Source organism: Macrotis lagotis, chromosome 7 (genome assembly GCF_037893015.1).
Source record: "Macrotis lagotis isolate mMagLag1 chromosome 7, bilby.v1.9.chrom.fasta, whole genome shotgun sequence".
Classification (NCBI taxonomy): domain Eukaryota; kingdom Metazoa; phylum Chordata; class Mammalia; order Peramelemorphia; family Peramelidae; genus Macrotis; species Macrotis lagotis.
In genome coordinates, this window is record NC_133664.1 from 37,971,071 (window position 1) to 37,993,929 (window position 22,859).

Below are 22,859 nucleotides of genomic sequence, written 5' to 3' on the forward strand. Positions count from 1 at the left end.
TGAGGACAGGGTTTGTTTTCCTTTCTTTCATAGTATCTGATACTTGTTTAGTCATTTTTAGTTAGGTCCCACTCTTCATGGTCCTATTTGAGGTTTTCTTGGCAGGGATACTGGAGTAGTTTGCCATTTCCTTCTCTAGCTTATCTTACAAATGTGGAATGGAGAAAAAAGGTTCAAGGCCTTGCTTAGGATCATCCAGGTATTAACTGTCTGAGGTCAGACTTGAACTCAGGGAGATGAATCTTTCTGACTTCAGGCTGCCCTATATGACACACATAAAAAATTTTTGATTTATCAGTTACAATTACAAATTGTCAAGATTAGAATTAATTTTCTAAAGTAACTTTTCTATAATGATGTCAAACTCAAATAGAAAGGAGGTCCCTAAACTACTTAAGGATCCCTACTGTCCACATATTGACTTAGAAAAGCTACATGTTATTATTAACTATGCTCTAATTTATTTTTTCTTTTGTTAATTATTTCCCAATTGTTTTTTAATGGGGTTTTCGCTTGGGAGTGTTATAGTCATGTTCATACTTTTGTATGAAGTATTGGGTTCATCATGACAAATACACATAAAATTAAGAACCGATTAGGAAATAAGAAACTAGAATAATCTGGGGGAGGAAAGGTCAAGGTGGACTGCCATTACTACCTACTTTGTAATGCCCAAGCAATTTTGTTTGTAGAAGCTTTGTCTTCTGGTGATTCCAGTATCACATTCTCACTTTGCCCATCTACGTTCTATCATGAATCACTAAATATTAAGTGTGCTTTGGCTGAATAAGAGTCATGGGTTCATTGAGCTGGGCCTGAAGGAATTTTAGAGATTGTCTAGTTCTGGGATTCTTAGCCATTTTTTTATTATGAGCCCCTTGGGCAATGTCTGGGGGAAGTGTATAGTCCTATTCTGTCATTTTTAATTGCATAAAATAATATATGTGGGGATTATAAAGGAAATCAATTAGATTGAAATACAGTTACTGGGGGGGAAAAGATTTTGACCCTGGGTTAAGATTCCTTTCATCCTAGTTCAGGGGTCTGAGAACTTTTAACTTGTTTAGGGCATTGTTTAGGGTCCCCTGAAAGTCTAACTGCTTCATTTTGTAGAGGAAATAGAAACCTGGAGAAATTTTAGACAATAAATGGCATTGCCAGACTCATCTGATGCCTTGCTCCATCCATTTCCTGATTTTCCCAGTCCTTCCTTCCTCCCTCTTTCCCTCCTTGCTTCCCTTTATTAATATGTTATATATTACAATACAGATTACTCCCACTTTGGTGAGTTTCCTTATAAGAAAGTAAAACAGTTAAATAAAATTAATAACACATTGACCTCCTTTGAAAGTACATATGACATTGCATATTTGTAGTAACCCTTCATCTTGCTATTTAAAAAAGTTGTAAGAAATATATTTTATCTCCCCCCCCCATCCATTGGGAAAAAATAAAAGGACAAAAAGACAAACTTCTTGTAACAAATATACATGATCAGGAAAAGCATTCCCTTGATGGCTGTACACAGTCGTCTCCTCATTCAGCCCCACACTATATTACTCATATGTGTAAACATATGCACATTCAGATGCATATGTATATGTGGGCACTTTTCTGAACATATTTAGATCTTCCTAGTAATTGTAAGCTTCTTGAGGACAGGGACGGTTTCACATTGACATTTTTTATTGTTTGTCCTTCATTCTCAAAGAAGACCATGACATCAGGGAGGTGACACTATGACAAGCATGTGGTTTGGATTTGAGTAAAGGAGGGCTGTTGCTACGTCCCCAGTCTTACTTTCTCCTCCAGAGTATCTGGGTCTGGTGGCCAGATATGCATCAGGATGACTGGAGATGGTTCTAGATGCAAGGCAATCAGGGTTAAGTGACTTGCCCAATATCATCCAGCTAGTAAGTGATAGAGTATCTGTGGCCACATTTGAACTCAGATCTGTCTGACTCCAGAACTGGTGCTCTATCCACCATACCCCTTAGTTGCCCCTATGCATCCTAGTGCCCACAACAGGCATTTAATACGCGCTCATTCGTTTTCTAAATATAATGCCTATTGTGTCCACTTCTGCAGGTTGTTGCGAAGAGAAAGTGATATAATGGACTGAAAGTACTCGGAAACATTTAATCTCTGTACAGTTGTAAGGGAAGAACAGTACTATTACTGGCCCCCAGTGCAGGGAGCTTGCATGGCCATTTAAATTACTTAGGACCCATCATTCCTATATTTAACAGGAGCAGTATCTACGTGTTTGACTTTTGGTCAGGCTAATTCAAGTAGTAATAGCAACCGAGCCCTGGTGGATCTGGTGTGACTGTGACCTGTTCTCAGATCTTAAAAGGTAGCCAATTTTAAAAAGTGAGTGATCCTAGGAGTGACTACATTGGTTTGGGCATCCCTAAGAGGAGGAGGGGAAGGATGCCTGGCAAATCAAGTGATGTGGGAAGTGAAAGCCCATACTATGATGTTACTCTGTGTGGGAAGAAGTGGCCATGTCACTACCCAGGTGACCAGCAGTTAGTCTCCAGGCTTGCCCAGACCAGAAAGGACTTTGAGGTCATCTGGAAGGAAAGGGGAAATGTAGTGGGGGGGATGGGAGGGTGAGCAGGAAACAGGAGCCATGCTTGGTTGGGCCAACAGTTGGTGAACGGAACAGTAGAGAAATGGAAAATAGCAGGGCCACTGCCACGTCTTAAGTTGTAGCCTCGTGTCAGACAGAGCTAGAAGGTACAAAGTCATAGAGTCTTAGTCCAAAGGGACCTTAGACCCCATCGAGTCTATGTCAGAGTTGAAGACATCATACTCCAGTGGCCCTCCAGCCCGAGTCTGAAGCCTTCCCCTGGAGGGGACCGTACAATGTGCAGAGGCAACCAGCTCATTTTCCTTCTGGATGACTCTTGATTGTCCAAAAGTTTGTCCTCAGTTCTCTTCGCTGTTTCTGTTCTGCCCTATAGGGTCGTACAGAAGAAAACTAATCCGTTTTCCTCATGACAGGCCTTCAAATACTTGAAGACAGCTTCCATGTCCTGCCTGACTCTTACATTTCTCTCCTCCAGGCTAAATGTTCATAGTTCTTTGAACTGATCATAAAATGACATGAATTTGTAAGAAATTTCCTGGGCTATGCTTCAATTTGGGATCCTATTAGATCAGGAAGTCCCATTTTAGCATTTAAAGGCTGAGTATTCATGAAATGTAGATAACTTTTGAGCTTCTGGAATGGACTGAGTTTGACTGTGTGACTAAAAGTATATCAGTCATAATGTGGGAACATTATGGGTACCTAGACCAGCGGTGTCAAATGCAAGTAGAAATGAATCCCTGTACCCCATGTTGGCTTAGAGAATTATAACTTCACGTTATTTTGTATTACATTTTTATTGATTTTGTTAAATAATTCCCAGTTACATTTTAATCAAGTTTAGGCCACACCTGGGAGTTTTGTAAGGCCTCAAGTTGCTGGAGGTATAAAGGAATGGTGTTTGACACCCCCTTGGGACAGCTTTATATGGGTGGTTCTTCCCCCTCCCCCTAAGCTCAAACAAAGGAGATCTGTGGATCCAAATTTCTCCCTTTTAGTTTTTCTCCTGCCTTTTTGGACTTTGTAGCTGCTTTCTTGAATTCTTCAGGCCCCAGCTTCTCTCTCTTTTCTCCCCCCCCCCCCAAACCCACTTGTCCAGAGATATCTTGGACCTTGTTCTTTTCTCTTATTGATGGTATTTTTATCCATATGTTCCTCTTCTTTGCATCTCCCAGTCTTTGAAAATTCTTGATTTGGATGCCCTTGATTAAATGTGAATAAACCTTCACAAGTCAAACTCAATGAAATAATAAGCACTGAGTATTTAGCCCCAGGCTGGATGTTGGAGATGAATCTAGCTATTCACAAATGTCAGTTTAGAGTCACAAGTCCCACCTAAAGTCCTACTTCCTATAACATAGCGCTTTCCTCAGTTGACTCTACCTGATTTATCTTGTTTACATCTTATTTGTACTTACATGTTGTCTCCCATTAGAACATTAGCTGCTTCAGGGAGGAGACTGTTTTTTGCTTCCTTATATTCAGTATACTTGTTGTAAGGGCATTTCAGCTGTGTCTGACTCTTCAAGGTCCCATTTGGGTTTTCTCGGCAGAGATACTGCAGTGGTTTGACATTTCCTTTTCCAGCTCATTTTATAGATGTGGAAACTGAGAGTATCTACGATCGGATTTTAACTCATAAAGAGGAGTCTTCCTGACTCCAGACCTTCTCTCCAAACACTGTACCACCTAACTGCCTTTCCTGGTGCATAGTAGGAGCTTAATAAATGTTTGTTTTATGAGTTGACACTGAGTCACAGTGGGGTCTCAGTTTCCTCAACTGTAAAATGAAAGCTAAGTCTGTTGAGTGGAACTTATGGGAAAGGCATGGGCAAAAGTCATGAGCCATAAGTTTGTGTGGATAGATTGTGATATCTGTATCATTGATAACCTTGGGGTCCTAAATCTATTGGTAGATGGTCCCTTGGATCCTTCAAGTTCTCAAAGCTCTTGTGTCCATGAGGGCAGGGCTGAGCTCTGGAAAGACTGGAATTAAGTCAAGAAAACTGCTTATCTAGGAGTATGGGATCCAATGTGGGGAGAGCATGTTGGCTACTCCAAGCTTGTTCTGTTGTTCTTTTCTGTTCATTTTTTCATTCACTGAAGGAAATCGATATACCATTATATGTGAGGATGGCCAAGTGGGCAGAGCACCAAGCCATTTAACCCTTCTTTGCTTTAGTTTCTCATCTGTAAATTGAGGACACCCTGGAGAAGGAAATGGCAAACCACTCCAGTATCTTTGCCCAGAAAACTCCATGGATACGTCTATGGGATCACAAAGAGTCTGCCATAACTGAATGATTGAACAACAATTACATTTGTATAAAACACTGAAGAATTGTGTATTACATAAAGATGAACAAGAGTGCCCTTCTCTCATTGAATTTGTAATGCAGCATAGGAAGGATGAGAGAATTATACCGTAGATAGCTATAAAGCAAGAAAGAATGGAAATAGGACTATAGGAGAAGGGCAAAGACAAAGTACTCTGGAGGTTCAGAGGAGAGAGAGATCAACTCCTGTTGAGGGGTGAATGGGAAAAGCTCCATGACCAAGTAGACCCAGGAAACATAGAGTTTTGACAAGTGGAGGTGAAGAGGTAGAGGGAAGGAGAAGGAGTGAACAAAGGGGCAGAAATGAAAAAGTTTAGGGTGCCTTCTAGGAGCAATGAGGAAAGAGAGGGGATAACAGGATGTGAACCTGAGCTGCTGGACCATTATGTGGAGACTTTTGAAGACCAAAGGAATTTGAATTTAATTTTATAATCAAGAAAATTTGTTACAGCAACAACAAATAATGCTTCTGCCCAAAATAGACTTTTTTTGTTGCCCGAGTCCATAGATGTACCTTAATATATGAAATAGCCATATTTTTTGAATAGACTATGGAAATATGAATGGTATTACCCCTTCCTAACTACTTATATTTTCATACCTTGTATTTATTCTCTTTATATTATCTATTTACTTATTACATAGGTGCAATTTGTTTCTGCTGATAGACTGTATGCTCTCTAGTTTGTTGTATCTATAACATCTGATATAGGAAGCCTAGGCACTCTGGACCATAAGCATGGTATGATGGGACCCCATTTACTTCCCCAAAGAGCAGTGGAAAACTGCAAATATCAGTTTAATACTATAAGGAACTTCCCATTTTTCTCTTTAGAGAGACAAGATGAACATGGGAGAAATAGCTTAATAAAGAACCCATTGTCAGTTACTACTTTTGAATGAGGAGGTGGAGGGGAGAGAGAAGCTTTTTATTAAAAGAAAATAAACAACAAATCATTTCCTCAAGATTTTTGTGTTGGGGGCCAGTGTTTCCTTGTTTGTTTGTTTGTTTGTTTTATAAAAGGATGAACCATAGCCTTCTCCCATCTCTTTCTCAATTTAATAGCATCATGGGGTTAGTATTGATCTGAGTTGTCCCTCCTCTGGATCTTCATCTCTCTAATTTCTGCTTCCTGATTCATCATGTATTGACCATGAGATCAATGAGACTTGAGGTCTCCAAGGTGGGCTCTTCCACAGTTGGGGCCCATTTAGCACAATTCATATCTGAACAAGCTTACAAGCTATTGAGTGGGCATCTTGCCTTTGTTTAAAGACCCTGGGGAAGGGAAGGATGAGACAACTCACTCTACTCTGGGATACCTCTAATTGCATGAAAGTTTGTACTTGCTTGTCTTGTCATAACTTTCTTCCCTCCTCTTCCTTCTTTTAAGAAGAATCATCCCTTCCTTGGGATAACCCATCAGTCTTTCTCTTGTAAACCCAAATCTTCCTGTATTGGGTTCCCTTAAAACACAGGGTGTCCATACCCTCCTTTTTCCTCTCTTCTCAAATCTAACTGGTATTTGATGAATTTTCTGTCTTCTTGGTCACAGGATGCCCGCCAGAAATTCCGCTCTGTTCTGGTAGAAGCGACAGTGAAACTGGATGAACTGGTCAAGAAAATTGGCAAGGCTGTGGAGGACTCGAAGCCTTACTGGGAGGCCCGGAGGGTAGCCAGACAGGTAAGGAGTCATGTTTACCTTGCCTTCAGACACTGCCCTGAGAATCACTGTTTGTATATATTTTATTGGTGGTTGCTTTTGACTGAATCTGAACTGATAAAGATCTATCTATCTATCCATAAACACACACACACACACACACACACACACACACACACACACACACACACATACACATACACTCCTCCCAGGTTGGGTTTTAGGATCTGTGATGTCCTTGATATAGGATATACCTTATCCTAAGCTGGGACATTATAGTCTTAGTGTTCTGGGGCTTTGAGAAGTTAAGGGATTTGCTCAGGGGTCATAAGATCATCCTTTTAAAACTCGGAGGAATTTTATTATCTTTGGTGTCCAATCCCCTTGTTTTACAAATGAGGAAACTGAAGCCTGTCAAGATTAAGTAACTCTTCCAGGGTTCATGAGATCAGAGATTTACAAATGAACTGACCATCAAGTCTGACTCGGTTTTATAGATGAGAAAATTGAGGTCCACTGAGGTTAAATGACTTGCCCAGGATCCTGTGTACAGAGTGTGTATATGTATATATCAGAGGGTGGATGTAAGTTTGAAACTAGCTTCTCTACTTAGGACTTTAAGAACAAAAACTGATGTAGCACTTTCCTCTAACAGAATTTGAGTCCTTGAACATGTGAAATGCAAGAAGTCTGTGTGTGTGTGTGTGTGTGTGTGTGTCCCTTGGTGCTATTAATAAGGCTGTAGGCACTGGCATTTGGATGACCCTGTAGCGGGTACATTTTTGTCATCTGAGTTGATGACCACATAGACTTCCTTTGCAGCTGGGCCCGCTCACGCAGGCAGATGAACCTACCCCAGGCTACACGACTTTGAGTTTTGTTTTGTTTTTCCTTTTTTTTCCTAATAATTGCCTGTCGGGTGGAAAGATGAGTGCTTCTTTCAGGTCTCCTGTCCTCTTATCGGGTTTTGTAGTAATTAGTCATTGACTTCCTTGACACCAGTGGCATGTTCTCCCACCACAAGGAAGCATCCAAAGAGCTCTGGGCCCAAAGTGGAGGAGGACGTGGTGGAAAAAAACAGGAGAATGAGTAGCAGGAGCCGGGGGTGTGAGTCTGCATCTGTTTGTTAATTCTCCTTCCTCATTTCTTGGAAAAAAAATTCTTGCTTTATGAAATTGAAAGGGGGGGGTCTCTTTTATTTCCTCCATATACATTTATACAAGTCTTCTTATGATTGATAACTCTTATTGGAAGGGAGTGGAGGGACCCTCTGGGCCAGAAGGAATAGGGTCAAAGAAACAGGCCCAGTAAGTCACCTCCTCAAGATCATAAAAGTGGCCACTAGCCTCAAAAGATGAATTCTAGGACCTCCACTTTTGGAGTCTGCCCCATCATGCTGCCTCCCCAGAGTACAGGGGGAAAATGGCAGGTTGGTTTGATGGACCACTCTCACCAAACATCCAAGCTTTCTATTAGGGAGTAAAGGTGAACACAGAGGAACAGTGGTATTTGGTTTGGAGTCACTCTACCCAGGATTCTCTTGACTTTTTTCTTCTGTCTTCTAGTTCCCCAAACCCACAAGCATATTTTGCATTTTCAGGATGTCCCATTAAGACCTAAACCAATAAATGTTGGGAACTCTTGGAAATAGCCTTCTCCAAGTTCTAATTTGAAATTGTAGGTCAGAGTACCAGTCCCACTCACTTAGATTTTATCCTGTGCCTCCTGGGCAGCAGAGTGACTTGAGCTTGAACCCTTGACTCAGACAACCTCTATTTTCTCCTCTGTAAAATTAAAGGGTTGACCATGATGGTTGATGGAGTTCCTTCATGGACACTTATTCATGGACACTTGCTAGCTGAGTAACTCTTAATCTTAATTTTTTTGGGGGGGGGATTTGCAAGGCAGTGGGGTTAAGTGACCTGCCCAAGGTCACACAGCTAAGTAATTATTGTCTGGTGTAGGATTTGAACTCAGGTCCTCCTGACTCCGAGGCTGGTGCTCTATCCATTGTGCCACCTAGCTGCCTCCAGCTCTTAATCTTCTTAGGTTCAGTTTCCTTGCCTGTAAAATGAGGGGACTGTCCTTCATAGCTTTCAAAAACTCCTTCCAGCAGCCTATGATGCTTGTTTCTTCCAAATCTATCTTTCATCTACAGCTCATTGAATTCTACTGAAAGTTTCTGTTGACTTTTGGCCAAAGGCCAACGGGATCACTTTATTGGAGTCCATTCTGTCTTTTTTTTAAGTCCTTTACTTTAATTGAGGGAGAGGTGGGGGGGGGCAGGAGTGAAACAGGGACCCCAAAAGACTGGTTCCTCCAACCAATATAGTCATGGTTTGCTGCAGAGTTGCTAACCCAAGGAAGCTCCATTATCTCTGGTCCCCTCTGTGAAAACTGCTCTTGGGGCCTTCCCCATGTGTAGGCTCTTTTCCCCTGGAGGTTTCAAGGACAGAAAGGGGGAGGGGGTGTATGGAACCACTGAAATGTCCAAAGAGGATGTTTGAGGAGAGAAGAGGAAGAGGATTGAGAAACCAAAATGTTTGAGAGCTTTGGTTAGAAGTACTCGGGGAAAATTTGAAGGAACTGAGATTGATTAAGGAGGAAAAGCCAGGAATGATTTAATGGTGATAATGAACTGTGTCATGAATAAAGGACGTCACCAGACAGCTGGGTGGCCAGAAAACTCACCAATGGGAAGAGTGAGGTGGGGCTGGCAGAACTGTCTATGTAGGTCTCTGATAACTCTGTGGTTTGAAGAAGGTTATCAGCCTGTTGGATGGACTCCTGTGGGAAGGAATTATGGACAAGAGGTGCCCAGGATGGGCGAGGACACTTAGCTTGAGATCCCAGAGCCATTAATCCTGGACATATGCAGTTGTTCTCTGTTATACCCCCACCACCCCAAGAAAATCAAAAGAGGGGGAGGTAAGACTTGTACCAAGGGATTCAGCTTAGACTTGAGGGAGAATTTCCCATCTGTAAAGGTTATTCAAACCCCAGCAGGTGTTCTGAGGCAGCCCATGCAGTTCCCTTTTTCTGAAGGTCTTGGATGGTTGTTTGCCTGGATTGTTTAAGAAGGGATCTAGCAGTCATCTTATTGAATCCTTATATTGACCTCGATGAATCCTCTGAGCCATCCCCGGGGCCTACCGTGGCAGTCCAGAGCTCTGTTAGTGTATGGCCCACCACACTGAGATGTCAGCCAAGACCCTGTAGTGTACAGGATGGGATTCTGAAGTTGGAGGCAGAAGACCTGGCTTCAAATTCTGGCTTTGCCGTTTCTAAACTGTGTGACCATGGCCAAGTCGCTCCCTCTTCTTGGGACTCAGTTTCCTTTTCTGTAAAATGACCAAGATGTCCTCTAAATCTAAATCTGTGCCTCAGGGGATTATGACCATGATGATGATGATGATAAGTGCATTGCAGTTCACAGAGCACTTTTGTACCCCCACTCTCATGAAGATAGCGTAGATGTCATCCCCATTTTCCAGGTGGGAAAACTGAGGCCTAAGGAGGATGAGTGGTTTGTCCAGGATTGTGAAGCTAATAAAGCATGAAAGTGATACTTGAGTCAGGTTTTCTGGTATTCTTCTGCTCTCCTTGGTTGAGTGGGGGGTTCTTAAGCATTTGTGTGCCACGGACCCTTCTGACATTCAGGTGAAGCCTAGTTCCCTTTATAGAATTAGTTTTTTGACATCCTAAATTTCAGTTAGAAGTTAGTGAAAACAAATATATGATTTTTTTTCCCTTTTAATCCCACCCAAGTCCACAGACCCGGAATCTCTCCATGCATCTCCAATTCAGAATCCCTGCTCCGAAAGCTTCTTCTTCCTTGTTTTGTGACTATCCACCCTCCCTAGGACAACTCCGCTGCTTCCCCACCATTGCTCACGGATGAGGACAAGGATGGTTTCCTGCTTTGGGCTTTGGGGCAGGATAGGGCAGGGAACATGCCGGAGAGATCCTGGTTTGTTGTGGGTTTTTTTTTTTTGTGTGAGTGTCCATAAATTCACCTGTCTTGGAGATGGCCAGACTGGCTGACGCCTTCTGTGAAGTGTGACGTTCCCGTCTCCCTGGACCTCCAGATTTCCTTTGACCATGGCTGAGGCAGAGAGAACTGGAAAGTTTGTCAAGTGTCAGACAATGAACAGAGACAATGACGGGTCCTCTCCTTCCTCCCCCTTCCCTCCCGACCAACCCCTCACCCCTCAATTCTCCGCTGGCAGCAATGATTTGATGATTACTAAATGTAATTGGAAAGCAAATGAGCCATCTGGCTTAATGAGATGGATTTCAGGGAGCCAAGGATGACTCACCTTTAACTGGCAGTGAGTGAGATGGAGGGAAATCCTGCCCTGACCTCCCTCTTGCTAGGAGCAACTCTCAAAAAAAGAAGACAAATGCTCACCATGCCCTTCTGTCTCCTTGACAAGCCAGGAAGAGAGTGAGTGATGTCCAGGGTGGAGATAGAGCCAAGTGACCTCCTAGCCCTTGGTGCTGGGAGCCTCATTGTCTCCATTTCCTGCTGTGGGAGGGTAGCCGAGCAAATAGGCAGTTTGTGCCAGGGGAGGAAGAGGGCATGAATGCCGCATTGATCCATCGAGGTCTCAGGGGTTGGGGAGATATTAGGGCTTTGGGGGGGGGCGGCCTTCTTTGTAGGCTCACAGGAGAATATTGCATCTTCTTTCTGTCTCCTCCTGGCAGATGGGGCATAAGCTCCACTCCATCACATCCTGGGCTGCTGCCAACGGGGCTGCTGGTTTCTTTCCGTGCCAGCCTTTTCCTTTGTGGTTTTGCTTTTTTGTGTGTACAACTTTCAAGTGTTTTAAGGGTCCTAGAGAACATGCTCCACATCCAGGTCCACCCAGGACCTTCTTTGCCCAGTTTTCTTGCTGCCACACTCCTCCAGCTTGTAGCACAGTGTTTGACACCTAGTAGAAGCTTAAAGTTTATTGATCAGTTCTGTGTTCCCATACTATTTTTTTTGTTTTTTTGTTTTTGTTTTTGTTTTTTGCAAGGCAGTGGGGTTAAGCGGCTTGCCCAAGGCCACACAGCTAGGTCATTATTAAGTGTCTGAGGCCAGATTTGAACTCAGCTACTCCTGACTCCAGGGCTGGTGCTCTATCTACTGCACCACCTAGCCACCCTGTTCCCATACTGTTGAGGCAGAGATATGGGGAAGTAGAAAAGGTTTTTGAATTAAGAATTCAAAGACCTGAATTTAGATTCTGCTCTTCCCACTGCCCACCATGACTGTGGGCAAGTTATCCATATCCAAACCTTAGTTTCCCCACATGTAAAATCTGAGTAAAAATAACCTTTCCTCTTTTTTAACACTTGTTCAGAGGATATGTGGAATGGCGTGCATGTGTGATTATGTCTCTGTCAGGAGTTTGGATTGATGCACTCTTCCCCTGTTGTTGGACGCACAGACCCAGGCCCCATATCTATCTTCCCTTTGGCTATTATAAAGTATTATGCAGTATTTACATACTGTATCCTGGAATCCCAATGTTAACAGTAGGCACCCTACATGAAAAGACAGAAAGTGGGCCCATACCAGCTGCTAGAACCCAACTCAGTGTTCTCTTAGGTGAAAAACAAATAGATGAGAATACAAAGTAATTTGGGATGGGGCACTTGTTGAAGAGGGAGCTGGAAAAGCTTGATATGGAAGCTGATTTGCCTGGTCAGCTGCCGTTCTCACTGGTCATCACTCTGAGGACATTTCTCCATATTTCTTTACATTCTGGGTAGACTTGAGGGTCACTCAAAGGCCAATGGAGAGATGTGTGGTGGGCACCAAAAGGGCACAAAGTATAATAGTGATTATCTGAGCCCTGTGAGAGCCCCTGATGTGGGCTTCATTCTGGGCTGTCTTGGGGTTCAGTTTGAATGGAGACTTTGGATTGAGTTACTTGTTTGAATTCAGAGTGATTTGTCCTAAGAAAGGGGAATGGGCCCCTTAGCCCTACTCTTACCTCTGACCTGGGTATCCTAAAGGTTCTTGTTCTGGAGCTGGGAGGTTCTGGAGCTGAAGGGGCAGCATTTAAGAGATGGGGGTGTCTCCCATTGGGGAGGGGAAAAGCTGTCTGCCAAGAGTAGGCTTGTTGGTCCCTTGTGTAGGTGCTAAATATATTATTTTTCTGCCTGTTGTAGGGTCTGATCTAGTTAATGGTTAGCACTTGCTTGATGCTCACACATATATTTGACTGATATAATAATAGTAGCATTTCTCTAGCACCTACTATGTGCTAAGCACTGTACAGATTTTAGCTCATCTAAACCTCACATCAACCTTGAGAACTAGGTGCCATTATCATTTCCAATTTACAGATGAGGAAACTGAGGCAGACAGTGACTTGACCAGGATCCTCACAGCTAGAAAATCTCTGAGGTTGAATTTGAACTCAGGTATTCTTGACTCCATGTCACCTAACTGTTCCTACATTAATCTCCCTTTTGATAAAATGTCTTTTTTTTTTTGAGGGCAGGGACTAATTTTGCTCTGTCCCTCTATCCCCAGCTCTATTTTTGCTCTGTCCCTCTATCCCCAGCTCTATTTTTGCTCTGTCCCTCTATCCCCAGCTCTTGATACATAAAGTAGCTGTTTTATTCAGGTTCATTCATTGATGTGATGTCACTCTGAGTGTTCCCACCCATCATGGTTTTTAGGAGGAGAGATGGGATGTGGGGTTTTATTCAAATAAAGAAAGCTATTCAACATTTCTGTCCTCTTTTTTAAAATATTATTGATTTTCAGTTAGAGAATAACATTTGAAATGGATATTTCTATCCAATATAATTAATTTGATCATTTAATTTCTCAGTAAGAAAACACTGAGAGTTGAAGTTATATATCTTAGTTGCCTCATTCCCTACCAGATTTTTCTTGTAATAAAAACCTCAAATACTTAAATAAATAATACCTAGCAATTTCTTTCCAGGTAATAAATATCCTGGGATAGAGCTGGTCCATGGGAGAGTTAAAGGGAAGAGACAGCTTTTAGCACCCATAACCTCACCCTTTCTTGGCTCTTTCACCCTTGGAGATAGCTCAGGTACCTAGTTTGATTTTGAAGAATGAATGAATGGAATGAGTTGGTCTAATCTCATGCCTAGAGAGCCAGGTTCAAGTTCCCCTGACACTCACTGGGTGACCCTTGACAAATCACATATATTCTCAAGGTGACGGATGCTGATGGGTGCCGGGCCTGAAGTGAGGAAGATGGGCCTCAGACACTTACTAGTTGTGTGACCCTAGGCAAGTCATTTAATGTTGTTTGCCTCAGTTTCCACATCTGTAAAATGAGCTGGAGAAGGAAATGGCAGACCCCTCCAAATGGGATTATGAAGAGTGACTGAACAACAATAAACTGAGTTTTCTTGGGAATTCCTTGCACCAAGGAAATCTCAGGTCCAATTAAATATGGAAACAATGAGTATTATTTGAGTATGAATATTAAATCAATTAAAGTCTTGTGGGGTAATTGTATTATTTAGCAGTGTGGGGCTAGACCAATGAAAGCCAAAGAAGAGGGAAGTTTGGTTAGGAGTTAGGCTTTTCCTGAAGTTTGAGGACTCAAAGGCTGTTGGTATGACTCAGGTCGGTATGCGTTCTGCTATGTCTACCCTAGCTGTCCTAGCCAAAGTCTTTTATCTTCAGACAGGACCTAACCCAACCCATCCAAATGAGTCTCTATTCTGTGTTCAAAGTCCTTAAGAAAAATGTGACCCAGTCACAAGGGCACTGGATCTGGAGTTCACAAACCTGGGTTCAGAATCCTCCCTGTGACACAGATTGTGTGACCATAACCAAGTCACTGAAACTCCCTGAGCCTTCGTTTTCTCCTTTGTAAAATAAGGGCTATTGGAATAATATGGCCACTGAACTTTCTTCCAGGACCATAACTTCTTTAGAGAGATTTAGTTTTAACGTTCCAAGAATGATCTCCTTTACAGACTTGTCCTTTCTCACACTTTTTCAAATATAAGGGCCCCTAAAGATCATTTAATTTGACCTCTTTTAGGGATGAGGAAATATGGAAACCCAGAGAGATCTGTTCAAAGATACATAACTGACTAGTAAGTGACCAAGTTGGAATTTGAGTTTGCATCTCTTCCCACTTCATCGTGATAAATAGGTGCATACCCACAATATGCCTATGAAATCTCTAATTAAATGAACCTTAAACTAAGATACAATGCCTTTTATCCCCATTTCACAGATGAGGAGATTGAACCTTCTCTTTATCAGGCTAAATGATCCCAGTTCCCTCCAACTTAGTTTCCTGATTTTAATCTCAGCCTTGGGTTTCTCTTTGGGACAAATTTCTCTATGAAATACCACCAAATTATTTATATCTTTTCATTCCACCCTGGACACTCCTACGTTGCTAGAGGATTTATTGTTTACAGTTTACTTAGGAGAAGATCTAGGTTTAAATAGCTTAAGAAAAAAAGATAATAATAGTGCTTTAAGATTTACAAGAGACATGTCATTAGATCTTCATAACAACCCTGGAAGGAAGCAGGTACTATTATTATTTCCATTTTGAAGAGGGGGAAATGGAGGCAGAGAGAATAAATACCTTGCCTAGAGTCACACAGCTTGCAAATGTCTGAGGATGGATTTGAATTCAGGTCTTCCCATCTTCTTACCCCTAGTTTGCCAGTTCCATGTGCCTTCTATAGACCCCTTCCCACAATGCATGGAAAAGTTGAAATGCTGTGAAAAATTGCCCATTTTCACCACTGAGTCTCCTATTGTTTATTTAGGGTCAGGTTAGTTTGTTTCAGTTAAATCCCAAATTCTTTTTTTCAGGGAATTTCCTCCATCTCCACCCCTGGACACACCTCTGGGGCTATATTTTTGGGAAAGAGAATGCTTGGGTGGTGGTGGGGTCATGCTTCTTTGTGATCTGCTCTGCCACTGTCAGGACAGAGAATACTGCTATAACTCCAAATCCTACCATGGTGTGATAGAAGTGAGGACCCAGAGCAGGAAATCCTGAGTTCTTTCTACCTGGGCAAATGATTTAACCAATAGAATACAGAGGGTCCGACCCTTGACCTCTTCTGAACCCACATTGCCCAACAAAATCTTATCAGGGGCCATATACAGAATTTAATATTTATTTATACCTACAATGGGACCTATGTTACTGGTGAGTACAATAATAAAATTTAATAATATAATAAAGTATGGGCTTTGAGGGCTGTGGTTTGGATATACCTGCATGTCTTAGATATACCTGAGATGTCTTCTGACTCTATGAAGCCCCTATGACCATTTGATCTGTGTGTAAACTTGGGCAGATATCTTTTCCTTCCTGAGCCTCAGTTTCCTCATCTCTAAAAAAAAAGGGGTTGGAATGGATGATTTTTTAGATTTCTTTTCTCTCTAAATTTATGATTCTCTGATCCCAGTGTCTAAGGTTGCCTTAAGTATGAAATGGTTATCTCATCTGTTGTGGGCTCGCTGTTTGTTAAATAGAGCGTGGGTTGGGAACTTCTGAGCACACTATAATTAGGGTGAACATGTGTCCCCAAATTCCCCTGAGGGGTAGTGAGTGTTTGTTATTGAATTTCTTACCTCTCCCTTGGGTCTAAATTGTAACTTGAGTCTGTAATGCATGAATGGTAAATTTTGGTGTCTGAGATATAAACAAGAAATTTTGTCCCTTTCATTTTCTTAATTGTTTTTACCTCCTGGGATCAAGAGAAAAATGTGAAGATTCTGCCAAAGATACTTAGTTGGGAGCTGAGGAATGCATACCATGTCTTTGGCATGCCATTTATTTATTTAGCAAATGTTGAATAACTCTTCTGTGAATGGTCTGAATGCACCCCCCATTGTGATAGACCCTGTAGGAGATGAAAAAGAATGTATGAGACATAGTTCCCATCCATTCCCTTAGCATTGGTAACCTACCTTGTGGGGATACCATCCAATCCGGTGCTTGTTGCAACTAGCTAGGCCTTTTCTGAGCCTTTAAGAAGTAGGTGCTATGGAAAGTGTCCAAGAAACCTAGTTTGTGGTCTCCAGGCATGCTGTAAGAAGAGGAAAAATGGCTAGGAAATCTTGACTGGCAGGAAGAATTCCTACAGACCTGGTAGATGGATTACTGGGTCAAAAGGTGTATACAATTTAGTGACTTTTGGGGTATTTAGTGACTTTTAGGTTCCAATGGTTTTTTCAGAATGACTTGACCAAATTCACAGCATCACCAACAGTTCATTAATTGTGTTTCCCAGAAGCCCCTTCCAACATTGTCATTGTCCTTTTCCCTTCTCACTTTGCCAATCTGATGGATATGAGGTAGAATCTTAGGATTGCCTTAATTTGAATTTCTCTGATTATTAATGATTTTTGGAGTATTTTCTTATAGAACTATTAACTACCTTGGTTTTCTTTCCTAGAAAACAACTTGTTCATATCCTTTGACCTTTTATCAACAGAAGGAATGGCTCTATTCTCATGAATCTGAATCAGTTCCTTACATAACCTGATCATGAGATCTTTATTAGAGAAATGCTCTAAAGACTATCCCTGCCTCTGTTACCTGCTTCTCTTAATTTAGATTTTTTTCTTACTCCCCAAAGTCTTTCCCCAGTCTTTTGGGGCCTTGGTGGTTCCCTTAATGGTAAAGAATGGTAGAAATGATCTCTACTTTATTAGCCTTGGGCAGGTACAGAGAAGGGTGGACTTTGGTGGGTCAGAGTGGCCCCCTTGATTTGCTTGTGTGTGTGTGGGGGGTGTTATGGGTGTGTGTGTGTACTTTTGCCCTTTGTAGGCAGCCTGGCCTTTCTTCTTGGCCAGAACCCATCAGAATCAGCAGTCTCTATGCTAATCTCCGTGACCCAGATTGCAGCAGAACCCAGGCTTTTGAACATGCTGTACTGACTGGGGACATATTTTATTTTGCAAGTTTTTTTTTTTTATTAAGGACTCATTTCCATGAATACCTCTTAGTACTTAATTTGTGTGTATGTGTGTGTGTGTGTGTGTGTGTGTGTGTGTGTGTGTGTGTATGAGTATGTGTGTGAGAAGAGAGAGAGAGAGAGAGACCATGAAAGATGACCTTTATAAATGTGTCAGGTTACTATGGGTCACTGCGTCAGCAACAGGAGACAACTTGGGGGGGGGGCTTGGCTGGCCAATGCAGTAGGTCCCCATTTGACCGTGAATGGGATCAAATGTCTCTGAAGACTGGACTTGGGAAAAATGAAGGACTTGGACGGGGAATCAAAGTCAGTGCAAGCACTATTTCTGCCTGGTGCCTGGGATAGCGCCTCTTGCAAGTGAAAATTAATAAATCAACAAATATATATTGAATGATGTCTGCTAAGAATAACAGCTGACATTTGTATGGCCTCACAGGTTAAGCACTTGACCTTTAGTCTTCACATTACAGATTTTTTTTCTCCTCACAGGTTTAGCTTCATTTTACATATGAAGAAACTGAGACTCAGAACTGAAGTGATTCACTGATAATCACATCTTAGTAAGTGTCAGCAGCAGGATTTGAACATAGGTCTTCCTGACTTTGAGTCCAGTTTCCACGATGACATACTATAATTTCTACTGTGTTGAGGGCTATATGGAAAATGTAAATGAATTGAGGAAGAACCATGTACTAGGTGGTAAGGCAAGCGCTGGAGGGGCAGGGAGGCAGTCTCTGCCCAAAGAGCTTATAATCTAATAGGGGAAGACATCTATTGGGGTTGGGGTGAAATTGCCAGGGAAGGGAGTTTTGATCTGGGGAATCAGAGAGATGGCAAGTTGATTCTTGGGTAGCTGATTGACATAGCCTTTCTAGAAAACAATTGGTAGTATTTATTTTGTCATCCTGCCTCAGAGAAAAGGGGTAGAAGGGCAGGGAGATCAAAGAGGTATGGCATGTGGATAGCAAGATGGTTTAAACTGGTCAAGTCTTAGCCTGGGTATATATGGAACTTACTATATGACAATGTGACAAAGAAAAGGCAAATGCACGTGAACATTTAAATGACAATATGCAAATTGGATAATAGGAAAAAACATATATACATACACATACATGCATACGTATGTCAACATGTATATAGATGTCAACATAGCCATAAGAATCATAGTTATGTTCTCTTTCACGTATAGGTCTATATTTCACATAGAGCATTTTTTAAAAAGTGGATCTATCCCCAGTGAGTATTATAGATCACTTAACATTTATGAACTCTGGGATCACCCTCCTAATTCTCCTGGTTGGTCAGGTCCCCAGAGCCTAGGCTACTACGGTTCCATCTCTCCTCAGGATTTTAGGATTCCTATGCGAGACAGTGATATTCCAATATACTAGTCATCTCTTTCCTTTTTGTATAAAGGATACTTATTGAGAAGACCTAGCAAAACTAGAAATATAAACACATTCCTATGAGCCACATTGAGAAGAGTGAGTTCAAACTTGATAGTTTCTGTCTCATATTCGTGACAAGAAGAATCAAGGGTGCCATGCTCAGCCTGGTGGCATAAGGGGGCTGCTGGCACTACTCTTGTCCCCATCCTGAGGCTTACAGAATTCTTGGCTCAGGCACCACTAAGAAATAGAGAGATAAAGTTCTTCCCTTGGAGACTTTTGAATGTATACCCAGGACCCAGTTCAAAGAGTTTTCTCACCACATAGTGAACCAGAAATAGATAATACCTGAAAATGCTCCGAAATGAAGACAGGACGAGTCCATGATGACATGTCATGCCATGGCTAGCCCAACATGAGTTGGCAGCAGCTCCATAGAGACTTGTGTTGTATGCTCTAAGAACTGTGATCTCACTGGCCAGCCTCTCTTTACAGTAGTAAATGCTTGAATTCAGAGGAGTAAAAATAACAATTAAGATTTCCCTGAAAGATCTTGAGGCATCTGTATTCTACGCCATCAGTTTTGAGCAGGAGCTGGTTATACTTTATCCATATAGATATGGTGTCCCAGAATGGGATTTGGAGATCTAGAAGTGGCCTAAAATATAAAAATAAGGTTTTGGCCAGCGATAGAGTATTCCCAATGGACTGGTAAGTATGGATTTGTCTGGAGTCTTGGAAATCTAATCAAAAGAGAAAAAAGAAAAGGGAGAAACTGCCTTCTATGTTTAGTGAGTGCTGCGCTGTGGAGAATAGTTCCAATGCATGAATAATGCCAGTTGAAAGAACCAGAAGTTCTCAGGAGACAAAAATCTAAAAAAAGCTACGAATAAATGCCGCAAGTTTAAAGCAAAAATCAAAGAAGTAAGTTTGACCATGGAGGTTCAGTGAGATTTGGCAGAATCAATCAACCAATTAGTCAATAAAACCGACCTATATGGCTCAGGATGAGTATGGAATTGGGGGATTAGGGCCTGGAAAAGAAGAGCCAGTACTGTATCTTATGAAGATGTATTTGTTTGAAGAAATCCAAGAATAGGGATTGTGAAAGAAAAGAAATATGGTAGAAATTATTTAGATGAAGTGGAAGCTGAATGAGAAATTATCTTGACATTTGAGTATATTACAGACCCCGTATTCAGAAAGAGGAAATAGGGTAAAAGTTTTGAGTTTAGATTTGAAATGTGACAGAGAGGTCTCATACAGTCAGTGATGGGAGAGAATTCTGTGGACGTATTTATTATGTTTTAACTATAATTAACTTTTAATTAAATTAATATGTTTATTACATATTTTCACTTTGCCAAAAGCAAGTCAGCTATGTAGTGGTTAGGGCTCTGGCCCTGAGGAGTCAGGAGGACCTGAGTTCAAATCTGGCCTCAGATTATTAATTGCCTAGCTTGGGCAAGTCACTTAACCCCATTGCCTTAAATAAAGATTTTTTTTTTATAAAAGCAAGACAACTAATGATTTCTGAGCTTGCCTAAATGATAATTTCATCTCTAAAGCAGTAGAGGAGCCAAAGCCAGAATAGGAATGGAATAGGAGAATAAAATCCTGGATCTTATTCTCTACAGTAGAGAGAAACTGGTTAGCTGGGATGGAAATGAATATCTTAAGACAGGTTTTGATAGAGAAAGAGGGTAAAATGGGCTTGATGTGACAGAGAAGAGACAGAGTTCTCATGGACTAAAATTCATCAGGGGAAGGTGGTCCAAGAGAAAGCCAAAGTTCTCAGGAATAGAATCCAAAAGTCACAAAGAATTCTAATGAGGAAAATAAAGGGGTGTTGTGGTTAGAAGCACCCAAGGTCCCAGGTAGTATAGATTCCTGAAGATTCAAAAAGACCTGAGTTCTAATCATACTTATATTTATTAGATATATGGCCCCTGGAAAAGTCAATGCTCTCTTAGCTTCATTTTTGCCCTCTGTAAAATGGTTGTTGCAAGGTTCAAATGAGATAATCAATACAAGAAGTGTGGCATCAGAACTTAGCACAGTGACAAGGACAGAGAAGGTACTTAGTGTTTATTTATTGATCGCCACTTATTGAAAGATCATCATTATTGATTAGTTATTGTAAATTTCTGAAAGGCATGTACAGAAGGTGATGGGAACAAGTAACAGGATTAATCAATCAGCAAGCCTCTATTAAGCACCTACTGTGTGCCTAGCACTGGGAATGCAAATAGAAAGAATGAAAGGATCCCTCATCTCAAGGAGCTTCCAGTCTCATAGAGACAAGTTATCATAAGGACAGCACCAGGACTGCAAGAGCTCAGGATGATTGGGTGTTAGTGGGGGAAAAGCCAAGCCTGCATGGTTTGATTTTGTTTTACTCTACTGGGAAAAAAGAGAAGACTCAGACACTTGCAATGAATGAGATGAGAGTCTGGCTTGGCTGCTGAATTTGCATTTTGCATGTTTTCTTGACTGGGGAGAATGACAGTGTCAGACAAAAATGACTCACAGGGAGCCGATGGCCGGTATAAGTTAGAAGTAAGAGCATGCCTAGGTGACCTTGATGAGGTAAGTCAACTGACCCAGATGGGCTGCTTAAAGGATAATCAATCCTTGTTATTCCTAAGCCACTGTTGAGGATATTCAACAGATCCTGGGGATAGGGAGACAGCAGGAGAAGGAAAATCTTGTGCCTATTTTCAAAAAAGAGAAGAGGATAGAACCTGAAAATTATAGATAGGCCAGTGAACCTGGTTTCATCATGAGTGTATCTTTTTTCCCCACTAAATAATCATCTTAAAAATATTTTATTGATGTCATTTTTTTCTTCCATCATCCTTTTTTTCAAATATATCCCCCCTTATCAAGCCCACACCAGAGAGCCTTTCCTTATAGCAAAGTATGAAAAAGAAATGGTGGAAAGGAGTTCAATTCAATAAACATTAAGTGCCTACTATGTGTCAGACACTAACCTAGGTTCTGGGGAAGCAGAAAAGGGCAAAAGATAAGATGCTGACCTCAAGGAGCTTATGAATAAACTAACCACATCAACTGACAGTGGAAAGAGGAAGGTGTATTTTCTTCAAGTGGAGGGAAGAAGGTATATTTTCTTTGAGGCTGAGCTTGGTCACGATGATTAGACGTCATTTTAGCACGTATTATTAAGGAGATGGATTTGTTAACATTCAGCCCTTGCAGAGTGTTTGGCACCCGGGCACTTAAATCCTTGTTGATTGATCTGGAAAAGAGAGCAGTCATTACAAAGAGCTGGTAAGGCTTCATCAGAGACAGAGCTGGCCTGGTCAGACCAGCTTTATTTTCTTTTTCTACAGGGTTCCTCAGCTGGGAGGTCAGAGAGATGCCAAACTGTTCCTACAGGCCGGACACATGCTAGTGTGGTCAGATGGATTGGAACAGGTTGAAAGACAATTCAGTAATGGTTCTAAGTCAGCTCAGAAGGAGGTCACCAGTAGAGGATCCCAAGGACTCCTGCTTGGTCCTAGTTAACGTTTTTGTTTGATGCACTTGATAATTTGGATAAAGTCGTGGGTGGCAAACTTAGAAGATCTGCAGATGAGCTGTGTCTGGTATTTCATTGACTTGACATACAAAGCTCAGGAAGTAGTTCTCCCTAATGCAATGGATGACAGAATTGAGGTTTAGGAGGCAAGAACATTGGGATGAAGCCAATGAGATGACAATAAGAGAGAGTTGTCACATCCCACGTTCAACCTCAAAGTACTCACTTCACAAGTAGAAGATGGGGAAGTTTGATTAGACAGCTGTTGGACTTAAAATAAACTGGGGTTTTAGTGGACAAAACAAGCTCAATGAATCAGTAGTGGAATGTGGTAGCATTAAGAGAGGCATAAGGAATAAATAAGGAAGTGATGTTTTCTTT

At 41.6% G+C, this 22,859-nt stretch overlaps 1 protein-coding gene across 4 annotated transcripts in view; it reads left to right on the top strand.

The window, feature by feature from the left end:
* SH3BP5 (SH3 domain binding protein 5) overlaps nt 1–22,859 on the top strand; it is an 81,807-nt gene that overhangs the window by 27,165 nt on the left and 31,783 nt on the right. For all 4 annotated transcript variants that reach the window (XM_074195779.1, XM_074195780.1, XM_074195782.1 and 1 more), the window contains exon 3: nt 6,489–6,617. In XM_074195779.1, coding sequence (XP_074051880.1) covers nt 6,489–6,617 — 129 coding nt within the window. The remainder of the gene's footprint in view (nt 1–6,488; nt 6,618–22,859) is intronic.